Source organism: Cydia amplana, chromosome 14 (genome assembly GCF_948474715.1).
Source record: "Cydia amplana chromosome 14, ilCydAmpl1.1, whole genome shotgun sequence".
Lineage (NCBI taxonomy): Eukaryota > Metazoa > Arthropoda > Insecta > Lepidoptera > Tortricidae > Cydia > Cydia amplana.
The window spans coordinates 8,986,743-9,006,794 of NC_086082.1; the positions used below are offsets into that span (position 1 = coordinate 8,986,743).

The window sequence follows — 20,052 nt, forward strand, 5'->3', positions numbered from 1 at the left end:
GAAAGGGATACCCTTTCCTTTATCGCTGTATTCGCTATGTGCACGACTGATGGTGCCCTCATTTTCTCGGACTTTCTACGTTAAAATTAGTTCAAGCGGCTGCCGTTAGTACTAATGTCGGACATTCCATAAGATTACCTGTGTTTGTGACGATCAGCGCCACATCCCCCTCCACCGACTTCGCACGGTGCCAATAGGGAGCGTGCATAAACTGTAGAGGGCAGCTCAGGAAACGTCAGAATTGTGGCGCGAGGCGTAAATGTGAAGTTTATGCTTAAAAAGTAGCCCACAAGATGGAAGGAACTTCTATGCACAATACTAAAATCTTTAGATTACAAATTTCTGTCTAGATGGCGCTACTCAGTTTAAATCCTGAATCAATATGATATTTTTTCTTGGGATAGTAGTAAATAACCTTTGAGCGAGTCCTATTCGCACATGGCCAATTTATTGATTAAAATAAAATAACAGTTTGGGCAACCAAAGGTTTATTTTTGTAAAATTGTCTTAATCCTAATTGTATCCATAGGATTGGATGACTGCTGTGAAAGGCGCTGTCGCCTTCGCGACCTTCGCGCCGGCGTCCTTGGTGATTTTCTAGAACAATACAATTTTTATTAGCCTACAATCTAATGGGGTACCTATTTAGTAAAACTTAATAATGGGATATCAGAATAATTGTCTTTTCATAACACATCAAATAATGTAGGTAAGTTAATAATCATCATTGGCAAAGCTGCACATGTATTTGTTGGAGTTATTGCTAATAAACTTTATAATGAAAAGGCATTCAGTTTCTACATTCTAATAAGTACTTAAACAATTATTAATTTCACCTTGTTTAAATTGTACAACATTAAAGATTGCAATTAATTTATTGACCACAATTTCATCCAAAAATTTCACACAAAAGGGTAGGGTGAAGGTTACTTGTGCCATAGAGAAAAAAATACATAGAGTGCTCACTCCATACATCAGTTTTAGTACCAAAAAGACTATTAGCATCTAGCATCGAGTAGCGGAACTATCAGTACTGCTACTTGACAATAGATGTAGCACCGACCGGAAAGTCTTATCTCAACAGCATAAGACTTTCCGGTCGGTGCTACATCTATTGTCAAGTAGCAATACTGATACTTCCGATACTCGATGCTAGATGTAGCCACTAAAATTAATAGTTTGAACTGATGTATGGGGTGAGCACTCTTGTCTTACTATATTTCTCTATGCTTGTGCCTAATGCGGCATACGCCATAAATTGTAAGCATTTTTGGCACTACGGCATACACTCTAGTAACTCGACTATTTCTACAGTTAAACAAAAAGCGGAATACACACCTTCAGCTTCCTTTCGTAGGCGACCTTGTGGACAGCCTTGAACTTTCTCTTGTCCTCAAGTTTGCGGACAACCTCGCGGTACTTCCATCCAACCTCGTGCGAGAGGCGTCCGACGTGACAGTACTGAAATGGGGAAAAAGTGTCAAAATGATTTACAATTTAATCATTATTTCAAAAATGTGATACAGAAGTTTCAGTATACTTAAAAGTTTCAGTATACAACATTAGTTTTGCTTTCAGTCGCAAATTACCCAAGTAAAAACATCATTGAAACTCGCGACTAGCTAGACATTTTCAGGAATAGTTGTTCGAAATGGTTACAATAAACTTTTTGTTCATTTTGGTGCTTATTCAGGTCCTGTGCTATAAACATTTCGACTTGAATAAGGTTTGTACTTCTTAACTATTTTATACATATTCAAGATACGTTTTTTTTTTTCAAATCATCCCTTTGTTTAATAGAGGGTCCATGCCACACCAAGTCAAAAATAGATGTAAATAAGACTATCTACAGACTGGCGTCATAACCGTATGCGACTGCGGTACAAAGCGAGACAGCGCTAAGCAGATAGATAGTGAAGCGCAGTCCTACTCGCACACCATCGCCACCATCGAACTGAATCAATTTTTTAAAACCTTTTGATAACAGAAGTAAAAACAAAGACACATATATCAGAAAGTATACCTAGTATTACTGTTTTCTAAATAATTAACTCTGTTCCATTACAATCATAAACCCACCCATACAATCTTCAAATTGAGCTTCTACCTAATAGGTTATAGGTATAGATCAGGGATGTTGCGGATGCAGATTTTTTGACATCCGCGGATGCGGATATTTAAAGGCTCACATCCGCGGATGTCAAGATTAGGTACTTAGAAAACGTCATATATTAAATTTTTAGTATTTTTTTATTAAAAAAAACGAAACGTTTAGTATTTGAGCACTTGGCCGACTTTTCTGGATCTAGACGATTTCGTTATAGGTTATGACGAAATTACCTAGCACTTACGCCGCCGCTAAGACGTTCCTGTACCGACTTGTTCGACATCCGCATCCGCATAAGCTCCGCATCGATTTTGAAAATAATGCGGAAGTTCCGCGGTTGCGGATGTTCGCAACACCCTGGTATAGATATAATGGATGGGAGTTGTTTACAAACCTTGCGGCCAGGCTTCAGGCAGAAGACGCGGAGCGCGGCGGGCACGACCACGCGGCGACGGTTGTCGTAGGGCGGCGGGCAGCCGTCGTACGAGCGCAGCCTACTGAGCGCGTTCTTCCCGCGCTCCGTCTTGTGGGGGATCATCCCTGAACAATTATCACTAGTTAGTCCATGGCCAGAGACTGGGCACTGCTGTAGGATTTTGCAGGGCTTCATATCTTGGGTATTATCATTGACAGAATCAAATAATGTAGGTATGAATGTGAATAATCATTATATAAGAAATGGCAGGTGCAGCTGTCTCAATGTTTACTTTTAGTGCTTCATTATTTGAGGAATATGAACTTGATATAATAATTATGAGCGGGAATGGCTCACTGTTTAGGGTTACAGTTGGTCAAGTGTGATCTATAAATAGATTCTTGACTGTCAAGTCAAATTAAGTCTGTATAAATGTGAGATTTCCAATTATATTTTAAAATAAATGCACCCAGCATTCCCAGTTTTAACACGGAACTAGGTTTGCCATCACCATCAAACAAGTTGTCAAATGTTAGGCATATGTAGTTAAAAAGTCAAAATGTTATTACAGTTTATAAACTGAAATAAATGTCATGTCATATACTAAGAAAAAGTCACCAAGGCCTCTAGTGCCCTGGGCTGGAATTGAACCAGCGTTCTTTGATATTGCAGAAGGTGCCAGAGCCAATAGGCCACCGGGGTCGCGGTGGCATAGGTAAATTTTTTCCAAGTATATGCATTTCTTACTGAAGGCTTATGGTGCCCCCTGGCAATCCATAAGGTAGAACAGTATGGTTTGACCTTCTATCTATCTGAATCAACTCGGGTGATTCCGAGCTAGCGGGACAGCGGGGCTTCTTACAGTTTGGAGAAATTATTTTTAATACATAAATTAAGTTGTTGTTGTTTGTTCCACTGACACAAAAAATATTCATAGTTAGAGTTGTACCATTCCCGAGAATGTTCTCTATTTGGTAGGGGAAACCTTGTTCATTCAGTTCAGAAAGCACCACTCTATTCATACTACATCCAAGCAACTATGAATGAAATTGAGATCTACATACAATAGGTAGGTACATTAAATGTATAGGACAAAAGCAAAGTTATTCAATTTAATGCAGGAAGATTTCAAGTTGCTGCCTTAGCCTTAACCTCATGTTCATGTGTTGTGTAACTACCTTAATGTGTCATATAAATCCGACTAATTCGGTTTAAAGAAATTGTCTAAGAAATTACAGAAATTTCACTTATAAGACAACTTATAAATAGATAACTTACAGTATTTACAAGTTACGCAATAAGCAAGCACTTAATGACAGTGTTTAACAATAAACAGTTGCATTTAGATTTAAACTAATAATTAAAACACAAGAATAAGACTAAAAATCGACCCTAATGGTCTTAACATAAGGTTTAGATTTAGTTGGTTAGTAATAGGAACATGCGAGGGTATCTTTTTTGTTCGACTCATGACGGCCAGACTTGTTTATAGGGCCAGTTAAACGAGACATTTAAGCTGTAGTTAATTATCGGTTATCGATATGACTTTTCTATTTTTATTTTTATAATATTATTATTTTAAATATACTTAAGTTATTATAACTATTTTATCCTATATATTTATTTTTTATCTTTTCTATTTTATTTTATTTATTATTATTATTTTATGTATATTCGTTTATTTTACACATTTGATAAAACCAGTGTACCTATGTGTATTAATTGAACTGAAGTAAGCATTTTAAGCCTTTTTTTTTTCACATACATAGTAATTTTATATTACGTTATATTTCTAGGTAGGTATATTTTCTTTTTTATTATTTTAAGTATGTTAATTAGTTTCGCTTTTTAGATCTACGGTATTTTTTTTTTCATCTTCGTATACCTAAATGAAATACATATTATTATTTTAGTTTGACAGGTGTTTATAATTTCGATTTATTTATTTAAGTATTTTTGTTTTAACTGATGTTAGTTTAGATGGTACTTTTTATGTTGTGATATTGTTTATAACATGTAATTTTAATTTGCTTTTAAAAGTTTTAAATGGTTTGATATCTTTCAGAGTTTTGGGTAGGTTATTATATAATTTTGCACCATCATGCATCAAATTCAGGGTTCCATATCTGGTTCTAGGGAAACGTAGTGCTAAGTGGTCCGCGTTTCTGAGTTTCATTCTCTGGTATTTACTTTTGGTGTTAAAGGTAATTTCCGAATGTATAGTACCATCCAGTATTTTACGTATCAAGAGACATGTTTTATATACGTGTATTTGTTTTAAGTTCATGAGACCTGTTTTTTGATATAGTGTTTTTGTAGGTGTTAGATAGTCGTAGTTGAATAGGACTTTAATAACTTTGTTTTGCGCAATCTGGAGATCTTTGAGATTGGTCATTGCTGCATTGCCCCAGATTTCAGCAAGATATTCCAGGTGGGGTTTAATTAGGGCATTATAGATATTAATACGAACTTGTTTTGGAAGACAGTTTGAAATGTTGCGCATAGCGGCGGTTAGAGAAGTTATTTTAGGTCTTGTTTTAGCTATATGTGCTTTCCACGTGAGTTGACTGTCAAGGATCAAGCCTAGGTACTTTTCGTGGTCCTTTTTTTCTAAAAGTTCGCCATTTATATATAAATTTAGATTTTGTTCAATTTTTTTATTTTTGGCTGAAAAGATTACATAGCACGTCTTAGCCGTGTTAATAGTTAATAAATTACTTTGGAACCAGTTGAAAAGTAGGTCTAGATCTTGCTGTGCCTGTTGGATTATACTGGAGAGCGAAGATCCAAAATAAAACAAACAAGTGTCGTCCGCATATAAAGTTAAGTGGCCCTGTAGTCCTGCTTCATGTAAATTATTTACATATATTAAAAAGAGCAAGGGACCTATAATAGAACCTTGTGGTACACCGCAGGTCACAGGCAGCGGGGAGCTTTCATGCTGGCCTAGTTTAACTACTTGTTGCCTATTTGTAAGGTAGGACTCAAATATGCTATACGCCTTGTCTCTTATTCCGATTTGTTTTAATTTGTTTAAGAGCAAAGGGTGGCTGACTGTGTCAAATGCCTTTTTCAGGTCGACAAACACCCCTAATGCAATATTTTTTGAGTCTATATTGTTCTTTAGTTTAGTAACAAGGTCTATAGTAGCAGAAGTTGTATTACTTTTTGGTCGAAAACCGTACTGTCTTTTAAACAAAAAATGAATGGAATTTAGGTAGTTAAATAGTCTGTCATGAATAATTTTTTCGAAAATTTTAGAGATTGTAGGTAAAACGGAGATTGGGCGGTAGTTGCCAGGCTCCATTTTCAACCCAGACTTGTAAATGGGCGAAACTTTAGCGATCTTGAGGGAGTCAGGAAACTCGCCATTACTGAAGCAGGTGTTTATACAATCAGTTAGTTCATTTGCTATTGAATTTTTTATGCATTTTAGGGTCTTTGTATTAATACCGTCTACTCCGGTACTTACGTTTGAGTCTAGGCAAGAAATGATTTTTAATACCTCATTAACTGAAGTTGGTTTTAGTTGTTGTAGCTCATTTGTACAGTTAGTATTTACATTTGATGGTACATTATTTATTTGTCTAAATCGAGTTGGAATATCATTGCATAAGTTAGAGCCAATAGTTGTAAAATATTCATTAAAGCACTCGCAAATTTGTTGTGGGTCTGTAAATATTTTATCTTGATACTGGAGTTTAGGGGGAATGTAATTTGATGTAATTTTGTTTTTGGACAACGCGTTTATGAGACTCCACATTTTTTTTGGATCATTTTTACAATTTTTACAATTTGCAAATTTGTACGTATATTAATAGTCTCAAGGCCTAATATTGAAGGTTGCAATTAGAGTTCGGAGATAGTGAAACACACGTGTGATACGTTAACTAGTAATTTATTGACTGAAGCTTTTTATCCATCGCGGGCGCAGCCGCGGTTATATTAAGTTACATATAGGTAAAATAGGTAGCTATCCATTCATGTGTGCCTACACCATTCCCCCTTCCCCTTTTTTACAAAAAAAATATAACGAGAGAATAGACACCATTGAAAACAATACTAAGTTTTTTATTTAATTAACACTCTTAAATTCTAACACCTTATAACTAAAAAAAACACTCTGTTGCAGCAACACTTAGTGTTTCTACACCACACAATACGTAAGCATAACGCTATGCATAGCTGGCGCCCGGTGCCGCCTGTTGCGGGGTATTAATCACTAACTGTCTCTGCACCCAGTTTCTCGCTGTCTTCCTGCAGCGATACCACAGTATACATAACAGGATCACGCCAAACATTATCGACATGGCCACCAATACCAAACTGATGGTGCTGAGTTGATACTGGAAATCGTTTGTAACCGTCTGCGTTTGGGTTACGACACTGCCAAGCTTATCACCTTCCTTGCTTTGTCCCCAACCCATAGTTGTAGGTTTACAAAGTTTACTCGCAAGTATCACACAAAATAGCGTTTAAATTCTGTATAGTAACAGTAGTTACTAGTTCAAAATTGAAATTTATAATGAGAAAAAAATGTAAAACGTTATATTATATACTAATACAAATATCTTACTATGAAGAAATTACACGTTCGTAACCTAAATCATACTTTTCCATTGCTAAAATCATATAACATAGTAAAATACACCGTATGTTATGACATTAACGCACATTATGTTTTTGCAACATTATACCTAAAGAATCGAGGCGTTGTTATTGTACTCGCTATAACGCTGCATCTGCAAATCGCACTGGCCTCTTTACAACACGTCCACTGCGCGTTGTTTTCACGGGTATAATTTTGCAAGAAGTGTCATTGTTATTCAATGTGGAATCATTCTGTATGCAATTAAAATTGTTAGGTAAACTGTTTACAGGATTTTTGTCTGTAGTTTCCATATCGTTAATTACATATGCCGGTTTCAACCTATCGATTGAAACGATTGTTTCCTTATTTTCCAATTGAATAACGAATGTCTTATCTTTCCTACTTAAGACTTTATAGGGTCCGTCATAAGGGGGCTGTAAGGACTTTCTTACTAAATCGTTCCTTAAAAATACATATTCACAAGTTTTCAAATCTTTATGGACAAACAATGAACGTGAATTACTGTGACTTGGCGGTCTGGGTTTTAATTTACCTATGGAATCCCTAAGCTTCTGCAAGTATTCCGAATCTGAATCACTAACCTTGACATCGTCATAAAATTCACCGGGTAACCTAATTGTTTTTCCATACGCTAACTGAGCTGCGCTCACTCCAGTGTCACTTCTAGGTGCGGCACGCAGACCTAACATGATCGTTGGTAATTCGTCCACCCAACAAGTGTTATCACTAAGGCGAGCCTTAAGGGCTGTTTTCATGCTCTTATGTAGCCTCTCGACGATTCCATTGCTCTGGGGATGATAAGGGGTTGTACGCAATTTATGGACTCCTAGGTACTTCATTAATTGCTTGAACAAATCACTTTCAAATTGCCGACCACAATCGCTTGTTAAACGCGTAGGGCAACCGAAACGTGTAATCCAACCCTCATACACTACTCTAGCTATCGTCTCTGCGGTTATATCTTGAACCGGATATGCTTCGGGCCACCCTGAAAACCTGTCTATCATTGTGACACAGTAACGATAACCTTCGCTGGTCGTTGCTAACGGTCCAGTAATATCGATGTGTACATGTGCATAACGATCAGATTCCGCAAATCGTTCTAAGCCTGACACTGTGTGACGTATTATTTTCGCTTTTTGACACTGTATACATGACCTAGTCCATTTAATAATATCGGCATTCATTTTCGGCCAAAAAAATCTTTCGGTAACTAAACGTTTCGTAGTTCTGATACCAGGGTGACTTAGATTATGTATATATTGCCATGCTTGCTTTCTAAAAGGTTCAGGTAAATACGGTCTAATATTGTTTGTCGACACCTCGCAATAAATATTTTTCTCACAGTCGGGCAAGCTGACTCGCTTAAACTGCAAGGTATCGTGTGACGCTTGCACGCTTTCTTGTAGGTAATTATCGCTAGCTTGCCTTACTGCTAACTCTGCGTAATCAATTCCCGTGGGACAGTAGATAGCTTCTATCCTGGACAAAGTATCTGCAACTACATTTTGTATACCACTTATGTGGTATATGTTAGTAGTGAACTCACTTATATATGATAGATAACGCACTCTCCTAGGACTTTCTTTATCGCTATGTACCTTACTAAAAGCAAAAGTTAGAGGTTTGTGGTCCGTATATATACTAAGATCACGACCTTCTAATAGATTCCGAAAATATCGCACAGCGGCATAAATTCCTAACAATTCCCTATCATACGCTGAATATTTCTTTTGCGCATCCGATAATTTCCGCGAAAAATATCCTAAGGGTTGCCCAAACATCCCCAACCCTTTGATTTAACGCGCCTCCAAGACTGACCTCTGACGCATCCGTCATCAGCGCCAGCTTGGTATTAGGTAATGGATGAGAAAGTGTGACGGCGCTTTTTAAGCTTTCCTTACATTTTTCGAATGCTTCGTTAGCCTTATCTGTCCACTGTATAACAGTCCTATCTCGTTTCTTCGCGTTATGCAAATAATGATTTAATTCGGCCTGGTGGTCTACCGCCTTGGGAATGTGCAGTCGATAAAAATTTAACATACCTAGAAATCGTCGTAGTTGCTCGACGGTTTCTGGTTTCGGAAAATTGACTATGGCCTGCACTTTGTCGTCCAAAGGTCGTATACCGCTCGTAGACACTTCGTAACCGAGAAATTCGAGTTTAGATTTGCCAAAATCACATTTAGACACATTAATTGTAATTCCATATTGATTAAATCGTTCGAAAACTAACTTTAACTGCTCTTTGTGTTGCTCTTCTGTTTCACTCGCTATTATGACGTCATCAATATAAGTAAACAGAAAATCTAAATTCCTCAGTACCACTGTATCCATAAAACGCTGGAAAGTTTGTGCACTATTTCGCATTCCAAAACACATACGAGGAAATTCGAACAACCCAAAAGGCGTTATTATACTGGTTTTCTCTATATCGGCCGGGGCCACCGGTATAAAATGATACGCTCTATTTAAATCCAATCGAGAAAATATTTTCTTATTGCCTGCCAACAGATATGTAAAATCTTGTAAACGAGGAATCGGGTATCGGTCAGGTTTTGTAATTGCATTAAGCCTCCTATAGTCGCCACACGGACGCAATTCCCCATTTTTCTTGGGTACAACGTGCAAAGGGCTTGCCCAAGGGCTGTTGGACGGTCTACAGATGCCAAGTTCTACCATCAACTTGAATTCCTCTTTTACTTTATTATACCGATCTGGTGGTAACGGTCTAGCTTTCGCGTATACCGGAGGTCCCGTCGTTTCAATATGATGAACAACGGAATGTTTTGGGGTGTCCTTGTAACACACCGCTTTCGTCAAATCCGGGTAATTTAATAACATTTCATGCCAAGGATTTCTTATATCTACAGACTTAATAGATAATAACGCATCGTGGCTAACAATTGAACCGACAGTTGTAAACTTAGTGACTTTATCCCACAATTTCCGCGCGTGTAGATCTACTAATAACCTATAATGGCTTAAAAAATCGGCTCCGATTATAGGCTGTTTAACGTCCGCCACTATAAAAATCCATTTAAATGTCCTTCTGAGGTTCAAATTTAACACTAAGGTACGCACACCGTAAGTTTTTATCTCGCTGCCATTTGCGGCATATAACTTATATCTAGCACTCACCAACGCTGATGCTGTACGCCTGTTCGACACGGGTAAAACACTCACGTGAGATCCGGTGTCGATAAGAAAGTTTAACCGGCTATTTAAGTCTGTAACACATAGGCGATTGTTCGTTGCGTCGATACACATCTCCGCCTCAGATTGTACCGAATCTAGTTTTCCTTTTTCTTCTGGCCCTCCCAGTAACACGGCTTAACGCACTTCGCGGCTTTCTCCCCATAGCGGAAATGGTAGAAGCATAACCAACCCGGCTTCCGTCCGCTTCTGCTGGCATTCCGCTCTCGCGACCTTGAAGGCTGCCTCCCTGGTGTGGTACTTCTCTGCGGACGCCTTGCCCGCCGTAACTCCGCCACCTCTACTGAGAGTCTATTCAATTTCGCTGTTAAATCTGACGAGGATGACTCCTTGGGTCGCTGTTTGCTGGCAGCTATTTCTGTGACCTCCAATGGACGCGTCGCCTCCATTACCTTGTCGGCGATGGTCGCTAATGTTTCCATGTCTGTAACCTCTGATGCGGCCAACACTGCCTGCACCGCCGGTGGAAGATGGCCGTTCCACATGATGATCAGAGTTTGGTCCAATATCTTCCCTCGCGCAAGGTCACGCATGTTCCGGAGGAGTTGGGACGGCTTTTGTGTGCCTAATTCCATCTCCCCAAGCAATTTCTGCGTTTGACGTGTATCGGACTCTTCATAAATCTTAAGGAGCCTTTCCTTCAACGTCTCATAGCGTTCACTTTGCGGTGGTGATAATAGTAAGTCGCTCACCTGCTTTATCGCGTGCTTACTAAGCTTCGTCACCACTAAATTCTGCTTGGCTGTATCTCCCAGACGCTGATTCTCCACCGCCGCTTCAAATTGTAAAAACCAGAGTCTTGGCATGTCGGTCCAAAACTCTGGGATCCTTGAAGATACTGTGATGCTGGCGAGCGCGGTAGCATCCCCCAAGTCCCTACTGGGGCCTGGTAACGGCTGCTGGCTCGCTGGTACACTCGGTGGTTGAACCGCATTTCCTGATGTTCCAGCCACAGGAGTCGTACTTGCACCCTGCACCGAGGTTGGCGCAGGTCCTAGCGCGGCGCCGGGTTTTTGTCCATTTACCATTTTCACAACACTATACTACTTCACTATCTTAAATATTTTCAAAATGTTCTAACACGGGTCACCACTGTACGTACTATGTACTGTGTACGTATATTAATAGTCTCAAGGCCTAATATTGAAGGTTGCAATTAGAGTTCGGAGATAGTGAAACACACGTGTGATACGTTAACTAGTAATTTATTGACTGAAGCTTTTTATCCATCGCGGGCGCAGCCGCGGTTATATTAAGTTACATATAGGTAAAATAGGTAGCTATCCATTCATGTGTGCCTACAAGTTATGGTAGTATTTTTTCTTTGTTTTGGTGATGTTGGCTGTTAATCTGTTTCTTTCCTGTATAAATTTCTTGCGTATTTCTTCATTGTTAGGTTCTTTCTTTAGTTTTCGCCACAGTTCGTCTCTTGTAGTAATCGCCGAGATGATAGTTTGGTTAATCCAATCATCCTTGGGAAGGTTCAATATTTTGGTTTTTACAGTCTTCGACCGTTCTATAGCTATCTTGATGTACTTTTCTAGTCCGGAGTAAGCATGGTCTTTGTTAGTGAAGTTTTGATCCAACATTATTTTGCTGAGTTTATCATAGTCCACTGCCTCATATTTTATTTTGCTTTTTGGCTTTGGATATCTTTTTAAAAGTTCTAAGTATATGTGTTTGTGGTCGGACATTGCTGAGTCTATGATATGGAAATTAAAATTATCTTCTGAAAGGTTGGTATAGACGTGGTCCAGGATCGTCTTGCATGTTGTCGTCTCACGGGTGCAGTGTCTTTCTTCGATTTTGTTCAGGATGGAATAACCAGATTCTTCGATTGTAGAAATATATTGTGTTGTTGTTTGGTCACGTGACAGGAGGTTAATATTAAAGTCGCCAAATACGATCGATCTCTTGTGTAGCTCAAGTTGCTGTTCAAACGTAGTTAAGAATTCGCTGAGATTTGTTCTACCGGGCCTATATACCACTCCAATATTGAGGTTAAGTTTAGTTAGTGATACCCATAGATAATTATTTCCTCCTGAGTATTGTTCAAAAGTCGAGATGTGATCAATGCTGTTCTGGATAAATATTGATACACCGCCGCTTATTGTGTCAGTCCTTGTATTAAAGTAATGGGAATATCCTGGTAGTTGTAGTAGTTTGGCTTCCTCTTCTGTTTTAATCCAGGTTTCAGTAAGCAAAACTAGGTGTGTTGTTTTCGGAATACTTTTTAAAATACACCGAAGCTCATCTAACTTCCCTGGTGTAAAGGATGTAGCATAAAGGAAGTTAAGGGAAAGCGAATTACAGGATATTTGTTGGTATTTGTCGAGTATATAATAGTTAACTTTGTCGGATTCGATTGATGTATCGTCGCAGGTATTGGTCTGTGATGAAGTTTGAGGGGCCGTTAGTTTTTTGTCGGTTGTTCTATAATCGTCGGGTTACCTTTTATGTATTTAATAACTAGATTTTGTTCACCGTTTTTCTGGCGCTGCGATAGTTCGTCCCGAAGACACTTTAAATATTGTTGTTGTTTGTAGGTCTGGTCTGCGTAAATTTTTATTCCAGTTTTTATGTTACTCCTTTTACGTAGGATGTTTAGGGCAATTTTTTCGGTTTCAAAACACGCTTTGATTGGGCGGTTTGTCTTGTCATCGGTTTTTTTTCCAATTCTATAAATTTTCAGCGGCTCGGGGCAGTTCATGTCTACAGCCTGAATAATTTTCTGTACTTCGTTTATGTCGTAGTTTATTTTATCAGATTTGTTTTCGGTGCTCAGCTCTGGTATACCAATAATAATAATATTTTTCTGTCTTTGCGTCCGGTCCTGGAGCTCCGTAAGAACTTGTTCATAGTCTACCATGTTACATGACTGCGATGAGGATGGCTGTGAGTTTTTTACAATATCCATATCACTTCGGAGACAGTTAATACTGGTTTGGTTTTGAGCACACTGAGTTTTTACTTGGTTTAATTCAATTTTTAGGTTATTTTGTTCTTCAATCACTTTGTTTGTGGACACCCTAATGTCACTTATTTGGTCCTTTATTTCCGTGATATCTTGCTGCATTTTACTCATCAACACGTTTTGGGAGGCGGAGAAATTTTTCAGGAGTGATTTCATGTCAGTTCTGAGACATTGAATGTCTTCCCGTAAGGATAAATCCGGGTCGGGTTCTTTACGTTTTCTAAACGTTATTTGAGATTTATCTGAAGGATCTTCATCTCGTAGTTTTGATAAGTCGGGTTGGGATCCACCGATAGAAGTTTTTGGCGAACGAAGTGTCACACTCATTATTGCACTGAGTTTGTATTTAAGTCCGTATTCGTATGCAGTTAAGGCTCAATACACTATTGCTCAGGTAAGAAAGCGCATAAACCACGTTGCTATCGTCAAGCGAGTTAAGTAGTAAACAACACGGCAACGTATGGTCGTAAGTCCTTATCACTCACACAGAAATATGAACACTATTACTATTATTTTAAGAGTCAATTTTTCTTGCTGAGATAATAATTAATATTTTAAATAATAGCTGCACTGTGGACACGTCCGGCTCGCTCGCTTATCGCGGGGTGTCTAATTGAAACGAAAATACTTTGCTAATCCCCAAAACAACAATGTGATAGTTGATCATTGTCACCTGTTATACTTACAATTTTTTTGCATGCAATGTTCCCACCTTCCCACAGCAAAAATAAATTTAACTAGACCACTATCAAAAGTACAAAAATTGACATGTGTTTCGCCTCACCAAACCCTTTTATGGTCCACACTTGGTTTAGACACTGAAAGTGTGGAAAATTGTACCTACTTGGATCTTTCATTTCACTAAACTGCACTGACTAATAAGTAGCAATCATAGCTCTAGAAATTGGGACAGATGATCAATAGAAACATGCTTACCTCTGACAGTCTTCCATAGGATTTTGGAGGGAGCTCTGAAATGGAATGGCCCACGAGCAGGGTTCACATTGCACCGCTTGCGCAGGAATGACATGAACTTCAACTTATTCCTGTTAAATTATTAAAAAATTAGCATGGGCTTAAAAAAAAAGAATTTATAACGAAAATTAACAATTATCAGATCATTTTATTTAACAACATTTGTTTCAGAAAACATTCAGTCGCAAATTACCCAAAAGAATAACATCATATAAAGTCAATCATAATCTTTGATGCATTAAAGGTGAAAGTTTTGGAGGGTCCAAATGGGATTCAAATCACATGTGCCAAGCTGATTTATTATAAATTTGATATCTATATTGCGGATCAAACGTATAATAAATAAAACACGTTAAAATTTTTACATAAGAAAAAGTAGACTGTATACAAGCTTACCTGAAGAAGTTGCCAGAGATGTTAAGTTGTTCGCAACGAACAACGACGACTTTGTTGCCCTCCAAGAGGACCTTGGCGATGACGGCGGCCAAGCGGCCGAGCAGATGGCCACGGCCATCGATCACAATGGCCTGGAACACCAAAACTTAGGTTATACCGCTGTACTAGCGCTGACGTCCCAATACCTATAACCTCAAAATTTTATAAACCAAATTGTTCACTCCATTTACAATTATATCAATTTTAACACTTAAAGCATTCTCTAAAATTTAAATATTACGCGAATGTAGCTTTAAAATATAAAATAAATTGTCATAATACAAGTAAATGCCAAAAGCTCGCACGTGTATCCAAGTGTGGGCATTTTGTCTGAATTTTCACCCTTTAGCACTCCAAATCACAAATATAACAAGCGGAACTGAATTACACGACAAAATAATTCGACATTTTGTGATTTCAAACATAAAACACCATTACTTTTCTATTTTTCGGGTCCTCACCTTATTGCTAAAGCCCGTCATTTTCACGAACACAACGGAAAAGAATATTTTTTTTAAACAATATGGCCACCGGATCTTCACGAAACCATAGACAAGTAGAAACGAATGACACGAATCAAAAGCTAGTAACAGACTATCGGACCGGACCGCGACCTTAGAGCGTCGCACCCATAAGTGAGAGCGAGAAACATATATCTCTTTCTCGCTCTCACTTATGGGTGCGACGCTCAAGGTCGCGGTCCGGTCCGATAGTCTGTTACCACTAAAAGAGTGGAAGTATCAGTCATATATATTATGACGCGTTTTTATTGATATCTCGAACAGCAATTTTGACGTAAACCGAGTCTTGACATTTTCGGCGAGAATATAAATAAATACTTCCCTTTTAAAATTACGTGTATTACTGAGAGTGGTCTAGTATTTTAATAAGTGGTATGATCAGATTTCTAACAGATTTACATCGGTAAAGATGGAGATCCCTTATAAGAAAATATTTATATACATATTAACCTTCGCTGCCTATGCATACACTGGTATAGGCTCGAGTATGTTACGGAATTTAAAAGATGCAGTATTGTCCGCTGAATCAGTTTTCGGAGACTTGTTTCGCAATACTATCACGGTCGCTGAAAAGTTCAAATCATTGCACGAAATATTCGATGCAGCTGTGGAGGAGGAATGTATATTCTCATGTCCTGAAGGTAACCTATAAATTTTCGTCCTATATCATTGTTTGTTTACTCAGTTACCTTATGATTGTCTTGATTAACCCCCTTTTTTAACTATTTTCAGGCCAAAAACCAGTCAGGAATAGAAATCATATACCAAAGTCTGATGGCTGTGGTTCCCTTGGGTTTGAAATTTCGTCAGAATATTTGCCGCTGGAGCAGATGACCAGTTGCTGCAACACACACGACATCTGCTACGATACATGCAACAGTGGCAAAGAAGTGTGTGATCTAGAATTCAAGAAATGTTTATACAATTACTGTGATTCTTACAAATCTGTAAATGTTGCTGGTGAAACAATAACTAAAGGTAATTTTTTAATGATATTAATATGTAAGCTAGTATAGTGCAGCATTTATTAATCTATATTATTGTGTATAGTTTCTTACAGATCAGAATGCATTTTAATTAGGTGTGACATAGCTACATCTTATTATTCATTTACTTGGCATATATCCAAAAGAACATTACACAAGATTTTACAATTGAACTAATGATTTCATCAGGAATTTCATTGTTGTGAATATACGTTACAATAATTTAATAGTGCAATACTAATGCTGTTCTATTCTCAAGAATATTCTCCATTTTGTATGAGCAGTAGTCTTTCTCAAGATTATATTCTATACACAATGAAAAGGCTCTTAATCCAAGGAAACCATATGATTATTATAAAGTTTTCTTTCTATTACAGGTTGTAAAGCTGCATCCAAATTGCTCTTCACGGGCACATTGACCCTCGGCTGTAAGTCCTATCTGGAAGCACAGAAAAATGCTTGCTACTGTCCACCTCCAAAGAACAAGTATAGAAAATATACAACAGGAGATGGAGACCTTTAGGTTATGGTGTAGGACTTTTTACTTGAGCTAGGTTACAGTTAAACAGTTGTATTGCCAAAAATGTTGTATTTTATACAGTAAGCTTAGCACCAATGACAATATGTATGTGTATTCTAGTAGCATTTTTTAAATATTTATTATTGATGGCTGTTTGATATTTTACCTTGCCAGCGTCATTCTTATTTATTGTTGTATTTGTTATTTCATAAGTTGATAGGCGGTTAATATAAAAATGTAACAATTAGGTTGTGCGGCTGCCAAATGTTGTTTAAATAATATTTAAGCATCATAAATAATTGTAACAGGCATCAAGCTTAACTAAGACAAATCATAACAACTTAGTTCAGCAGTAGACCTGTGGCATTATTATTTAAGTGTTTGTGTGATGTTTTTTTTTTTCGATGTGGCGCGCGCACAGCTCTTGTGAGCAAGGTCCCCGCTAAGGATATGGGCGAACCTTGCTCATATGCATATCTGTCGCCAGTTTTCCCTTAGTCGCCTTATACGACACCCACGGGACGAGATGGGGTGGTGCTACTCTTTTCTGATGCCGGCACCACACGGCACTGTGTGATAATGTTGTAGTGATTATTCTTTTGGTCTGGTTGATAATACATATTAGTTTATTCATGAAAATAATCATGCATGATGGAAGTGTTTGGGATTGTAATATTTTTGTACAGTCAATAAAAATATTCATACATTTTTGCAGTTTATTGTTATAGCATTAAAAAATTACATCTTACTTTTTATCCTTGTGGAATATTATAATCTTAATATTAAATAATTTATTTTTAAATTTAGAGAACAGGCCTTTTCTACTGTATCTAACCAATACTAACTGGACGCACAATTAAAACATATGTATGTTATATGAACATATGTTGAGCTTATAAAAATAATTCTTGCAATCTAAATAAATGCATTTAAAAATAGTTCATATTACGGAGTTACTTCATTGTTCAACTGGAACTAGTGATAATATCTTAGTTTCCTCTATTTGTGTGAGCTACACAGAGATACTTTCTGATCTAGATCCTATGTTAGCAATTCCTTGATCTCATCCTTTTCAGCAGCTTCTATGTATGGGGTTCCGTCTGGGGTTTTTCCGTCCTTTGAAGCACCCTGTAATGCAAAACGAAACCATTATTCCATGTTGTAAAAGAACACTATGATCTCTATACACTGCTACACTATAATGCAGGGGTCTTTTACCTGAGGCACAGAATAAATTGAATAATAGTACTAAGTACAGAAGACTCACTCTCTAACAAAACGCGTCTGTTACGATCAGCACAGATATGGCCGCTAGGTGGCGACAGCACCACGCGTGGCTTATGGCTTTCCCCAAAATTGGGGCCGAACGGATGTACTTTTAGCTACCTGTAGCAAAGCGACGAAATCGCGGAGTGAGACACGCCTGCCTGAGGGCCATATTGCGCCTCAGAAACTTTCGCGCGGGCCACCATCGGCGCCCGGGGGTGATAATGCTGGGGCTGAATCCCTGGAGTCTGGCTTGGGTGGCGGTGGGCCGGATTGGAACACATTGCGGACCGCATTTGGAGATAGTGTAATACTGCATAACTAACAAATGCAGTAAGGTCCAATTACCTTATACATTGTTTTAATTTTGAACTCTTTTAACTTTGTTGGTTGTAATTTTGAACTCTTTTGACTTTGTTGGTTGTATGGTATTGCACTATCCCCGACAATATAATTAATGTTGTTGCAATTTTAAACTTACATGTTTCAGCAATGTCTTTACACAATCGGTGTGGCCTTCCCATATGGCTGCCAATATCACAGATATACCATGTTTGTCAACCATCTGAAATTAGGGGTGTGCACAATTTGAAAACTATTTACCCAAGGGCAAAATAGATAAATGGGTAAAAACAGATAACAGGTATTGAACTTGTAGGAATTTAGCTATTTGAAAACATTATGAGGTAATAATACAATTATTAAACTGCAACATAAATTCAAATACTGAAACATTGAATAGTTTCTGTAACTACTGCATTGTGGTTTTGATAACATTATATTTATTTTTAAAACCACAAAGCAGTAGTTAAGGAAACTTTTGACATACATTGGGATCTGCCCCCTTATCCAGCAAGTAGTTCAGTACAGCTGTCTGTCCATAATCAGCCGCATAGTGCAGGGGTACTCGCCCGTCCAACAATGCATTCACATCTATTTTCTGAAATGTATAAACAACATAGTATAAAAAATAAGTACATTGTTTTTGCTAGGTCTATAACATAATATTGATTTAGACAGTAATTATAAGACGTAGTAAATCTGTAAACAAAGCACATCGCACATATCTAGGCAAAAACAATTAAACACAATTGGAATAATAACAACAATTTAGTCAACACCTGTGATTTTTTTTTGTTTCTACCATCATTTAGATACCATATGAGTAATACTTGAAACTCGAGGGTGCTATCAACTAAATACGAAGAAATGCTTTCTCTTGCCATCACGTCTGACTGTGCAGATTCCATTAATTACAAGCAAAAACAAAGATTGCTTTCGTACAAAGATGGATTCTTACCTTGTTTTCTATAATGTCTTTCACTTGATCTATATCGCCATTTTTAATACCCCAAACTAATTCACTCATCTTGGCGTACTTCTATTGCAATATTTTGGTAAATAAAATCTAATAGTTAACTTCTAAATTCCGGAATGCAATGGCGATGGTTCATGTCAAGTGACATCTGTCAGCAAAGCAAATTGGCCAACTTGTCTGAGAAAATGTTTTAAACGCGTTTTAACTGTAACTTCAATGTGAAGGGCTCAATAGACCGTACCACAAATCGCATGCGATCACTGCGGCATTTAAAATTTATCAATTGAATTCATTTTCCAAAAAAATGCAGGCGGGAACCGCCCGGATGTCTTCCCCATGTACTCCCTCAGAATATTTGGATTACACGCGTTTTTCTACTGACAAAGTGGGTTCGCCAGAGTATACCTAACCACGAAGATTTTCGTGCATTGACCTGCGTTCCTATTTCTATTGTACGCGCATATTATATTGCTGTCCCGCTTGTACATTGCCATTGATCACCCGCATCATGGGCGGGAGCGCAATATAATTACATGCGTGGGAAAGAGATAGGAACAGGTGGGATAATGTAAGAAAATTTGTCAGAAGATCTATAGAGCCCTTCATTTTAATAAAATTTTGGTATAAATTGTGTCGTTTGTATCAGTTTTGACAATTTTGTGCTGGCAACTCTAAATAACCGTTTGTCATTTTTGAAATTTCAGTAG

General features: G+C 37.8%; 3 protein-coding genes and 1 long non-coding RNA gene across 4 annotated transcripts; 2 read left to right on the forward strand and 2 right to left on the reverse strand.

The window, feature by feature from the left end:
• Positions 1–471: 471 nt before the first annotated feature.
• LOC134654075 (large ribosomal subunit protein uL13) lies at positions 472–15,296 on the reverse strand. The gene is made up of 6 exons (XM_063509489.1): positions 15,196–15,296; positions 14,696–14,826; positions 14,261–14,370; positions 2,502–2,647; positions 1,339–1,461; positions 472–597 (listed from the first exon to the last, which is right to left on the reverse strand). Exons 1-6 carry the CDS (start codon positions 15,214–15,216, stop codon positions 514–516), a joined length of 615 nt encoding a protein of 204 aa, XP_063365559.1. The 5' UTR covers positions 15,217–15,296; the 3' UTR covers positions 472–513.
• Positions 15,297–15,530: 234 nt separating this feature from the next.
• Positions 15,531–16,771, forward strand: LOC134653827 (group XIIA secretory phospholipase A2). The gene is made up of 3 exons (XM_063509191.1): positions 15,531–15,896; positions 15,988–16,233; positions 16,619–16,771. The coding sequence occupies exons 1-3, from the start codon at positions 15,665–15,667 to the stop codon at positions 16,762–16,764; spliced, it is 624 nt and encodes a 207-aa protein (XP_063365261.1). The 5' UTR covers positions 15,531–15,664; the 3' UTR covers positions 16,765–16,771.
• Positions 16,772–16,985: 214 nt separating this feature from the next.
• LOC134653829 (uncharacterized) lies at positions 16,986–17,699 on the forward strand. The gene is made up of 2 exons (XR_010097289.1): positions 16,986–17,138; positions 17,350–17,699. It is a non-coding gene; the product is annotated as an uncharacterized LOC134653829 (long non-coding RNA).
• Positions 17,464–19,481, reverse strand: LOC134653828 (myotrophin-like). The gene is made up of 4 exons (XM_063509192.1): positions 19,328–19,481; positions 18,857–18,967; positions 18,509–18,592; positions 17,464–17,889 (listed from the first exon to the last, which is right to left on the reverse strand). Exons 1-4 carry the CDS (start codon positions 19,394–19,396, stop codon positions 17,803–17,805), a joined length of 351 nt encoding a protein of 116 aa, XP_063365262.1. The 5' UTR covers positions 19,397–19,481; the 3' UTR covers positions 17,464–17,802.
• Positions 19,482–20,052: the final 571 nt, after the last annotated feature.

Coding starts and splice junctions, on each gene's coding strand:
- LOC134653827 (XM_063509191.1), top strand. CDS start 15,665: ATGGAGATCCCTTATAAGAAAATATTTATATACATATTAACCTTCGCT. Junction 15,897..15,987: donor TATATTCTCATGTCCTGAAG/GTAACCTATAAA, acceptor AACTATTTTCAG/GCCAAAAACCAGTCAGGAAT. Junction 16,234..16,618: donor TGGTGAAACAATAACTAAAG/GTAATTTTTTAA, acceptor TTTCTATTACAG/GTTGTAAAGCTGCATCCAAA.
- LOC134654075 (XM_063509489.1), bottom strand. CDS start 15,216: ATGACGGGCTTTAGCAATAAG. Junction 14,371..14,695: donor ATCTCTGGCAACTTCTTCAG/GTAAGCTTGTAT, acceptor ATAATTTAACAG/GAATAAGTTGAAGTTCATGT. Junction 598..1,338: donor CCTACGAAAGGAAGCTGAAG/GTGTGTATTCCG, acceptor GTATTGTTCTAG/AAAATCACCAAGGACGCCGG.
- LOC134653828 (XM_063509192.1), bottom strand. CDS start 19,396: ATGAGTGAATTAGTTTGGGGTATTAAAAATGGCGATATAGATCAAGTG. Junction 18,593..18,856: donor ATAAGGGGGCAGATCCCAAT/GTATGTCAAAAG, acceptor CCCTAATTTCAG/ATGGTTGACAAACATGGTAT. Junction 17,890..18,508: donor TAAAGACATTGCTGAAACAT/GTAAGTTTAAAA, acceptor TTTGCATTACAG/GGTGCTTCAAAGGACGGAAA.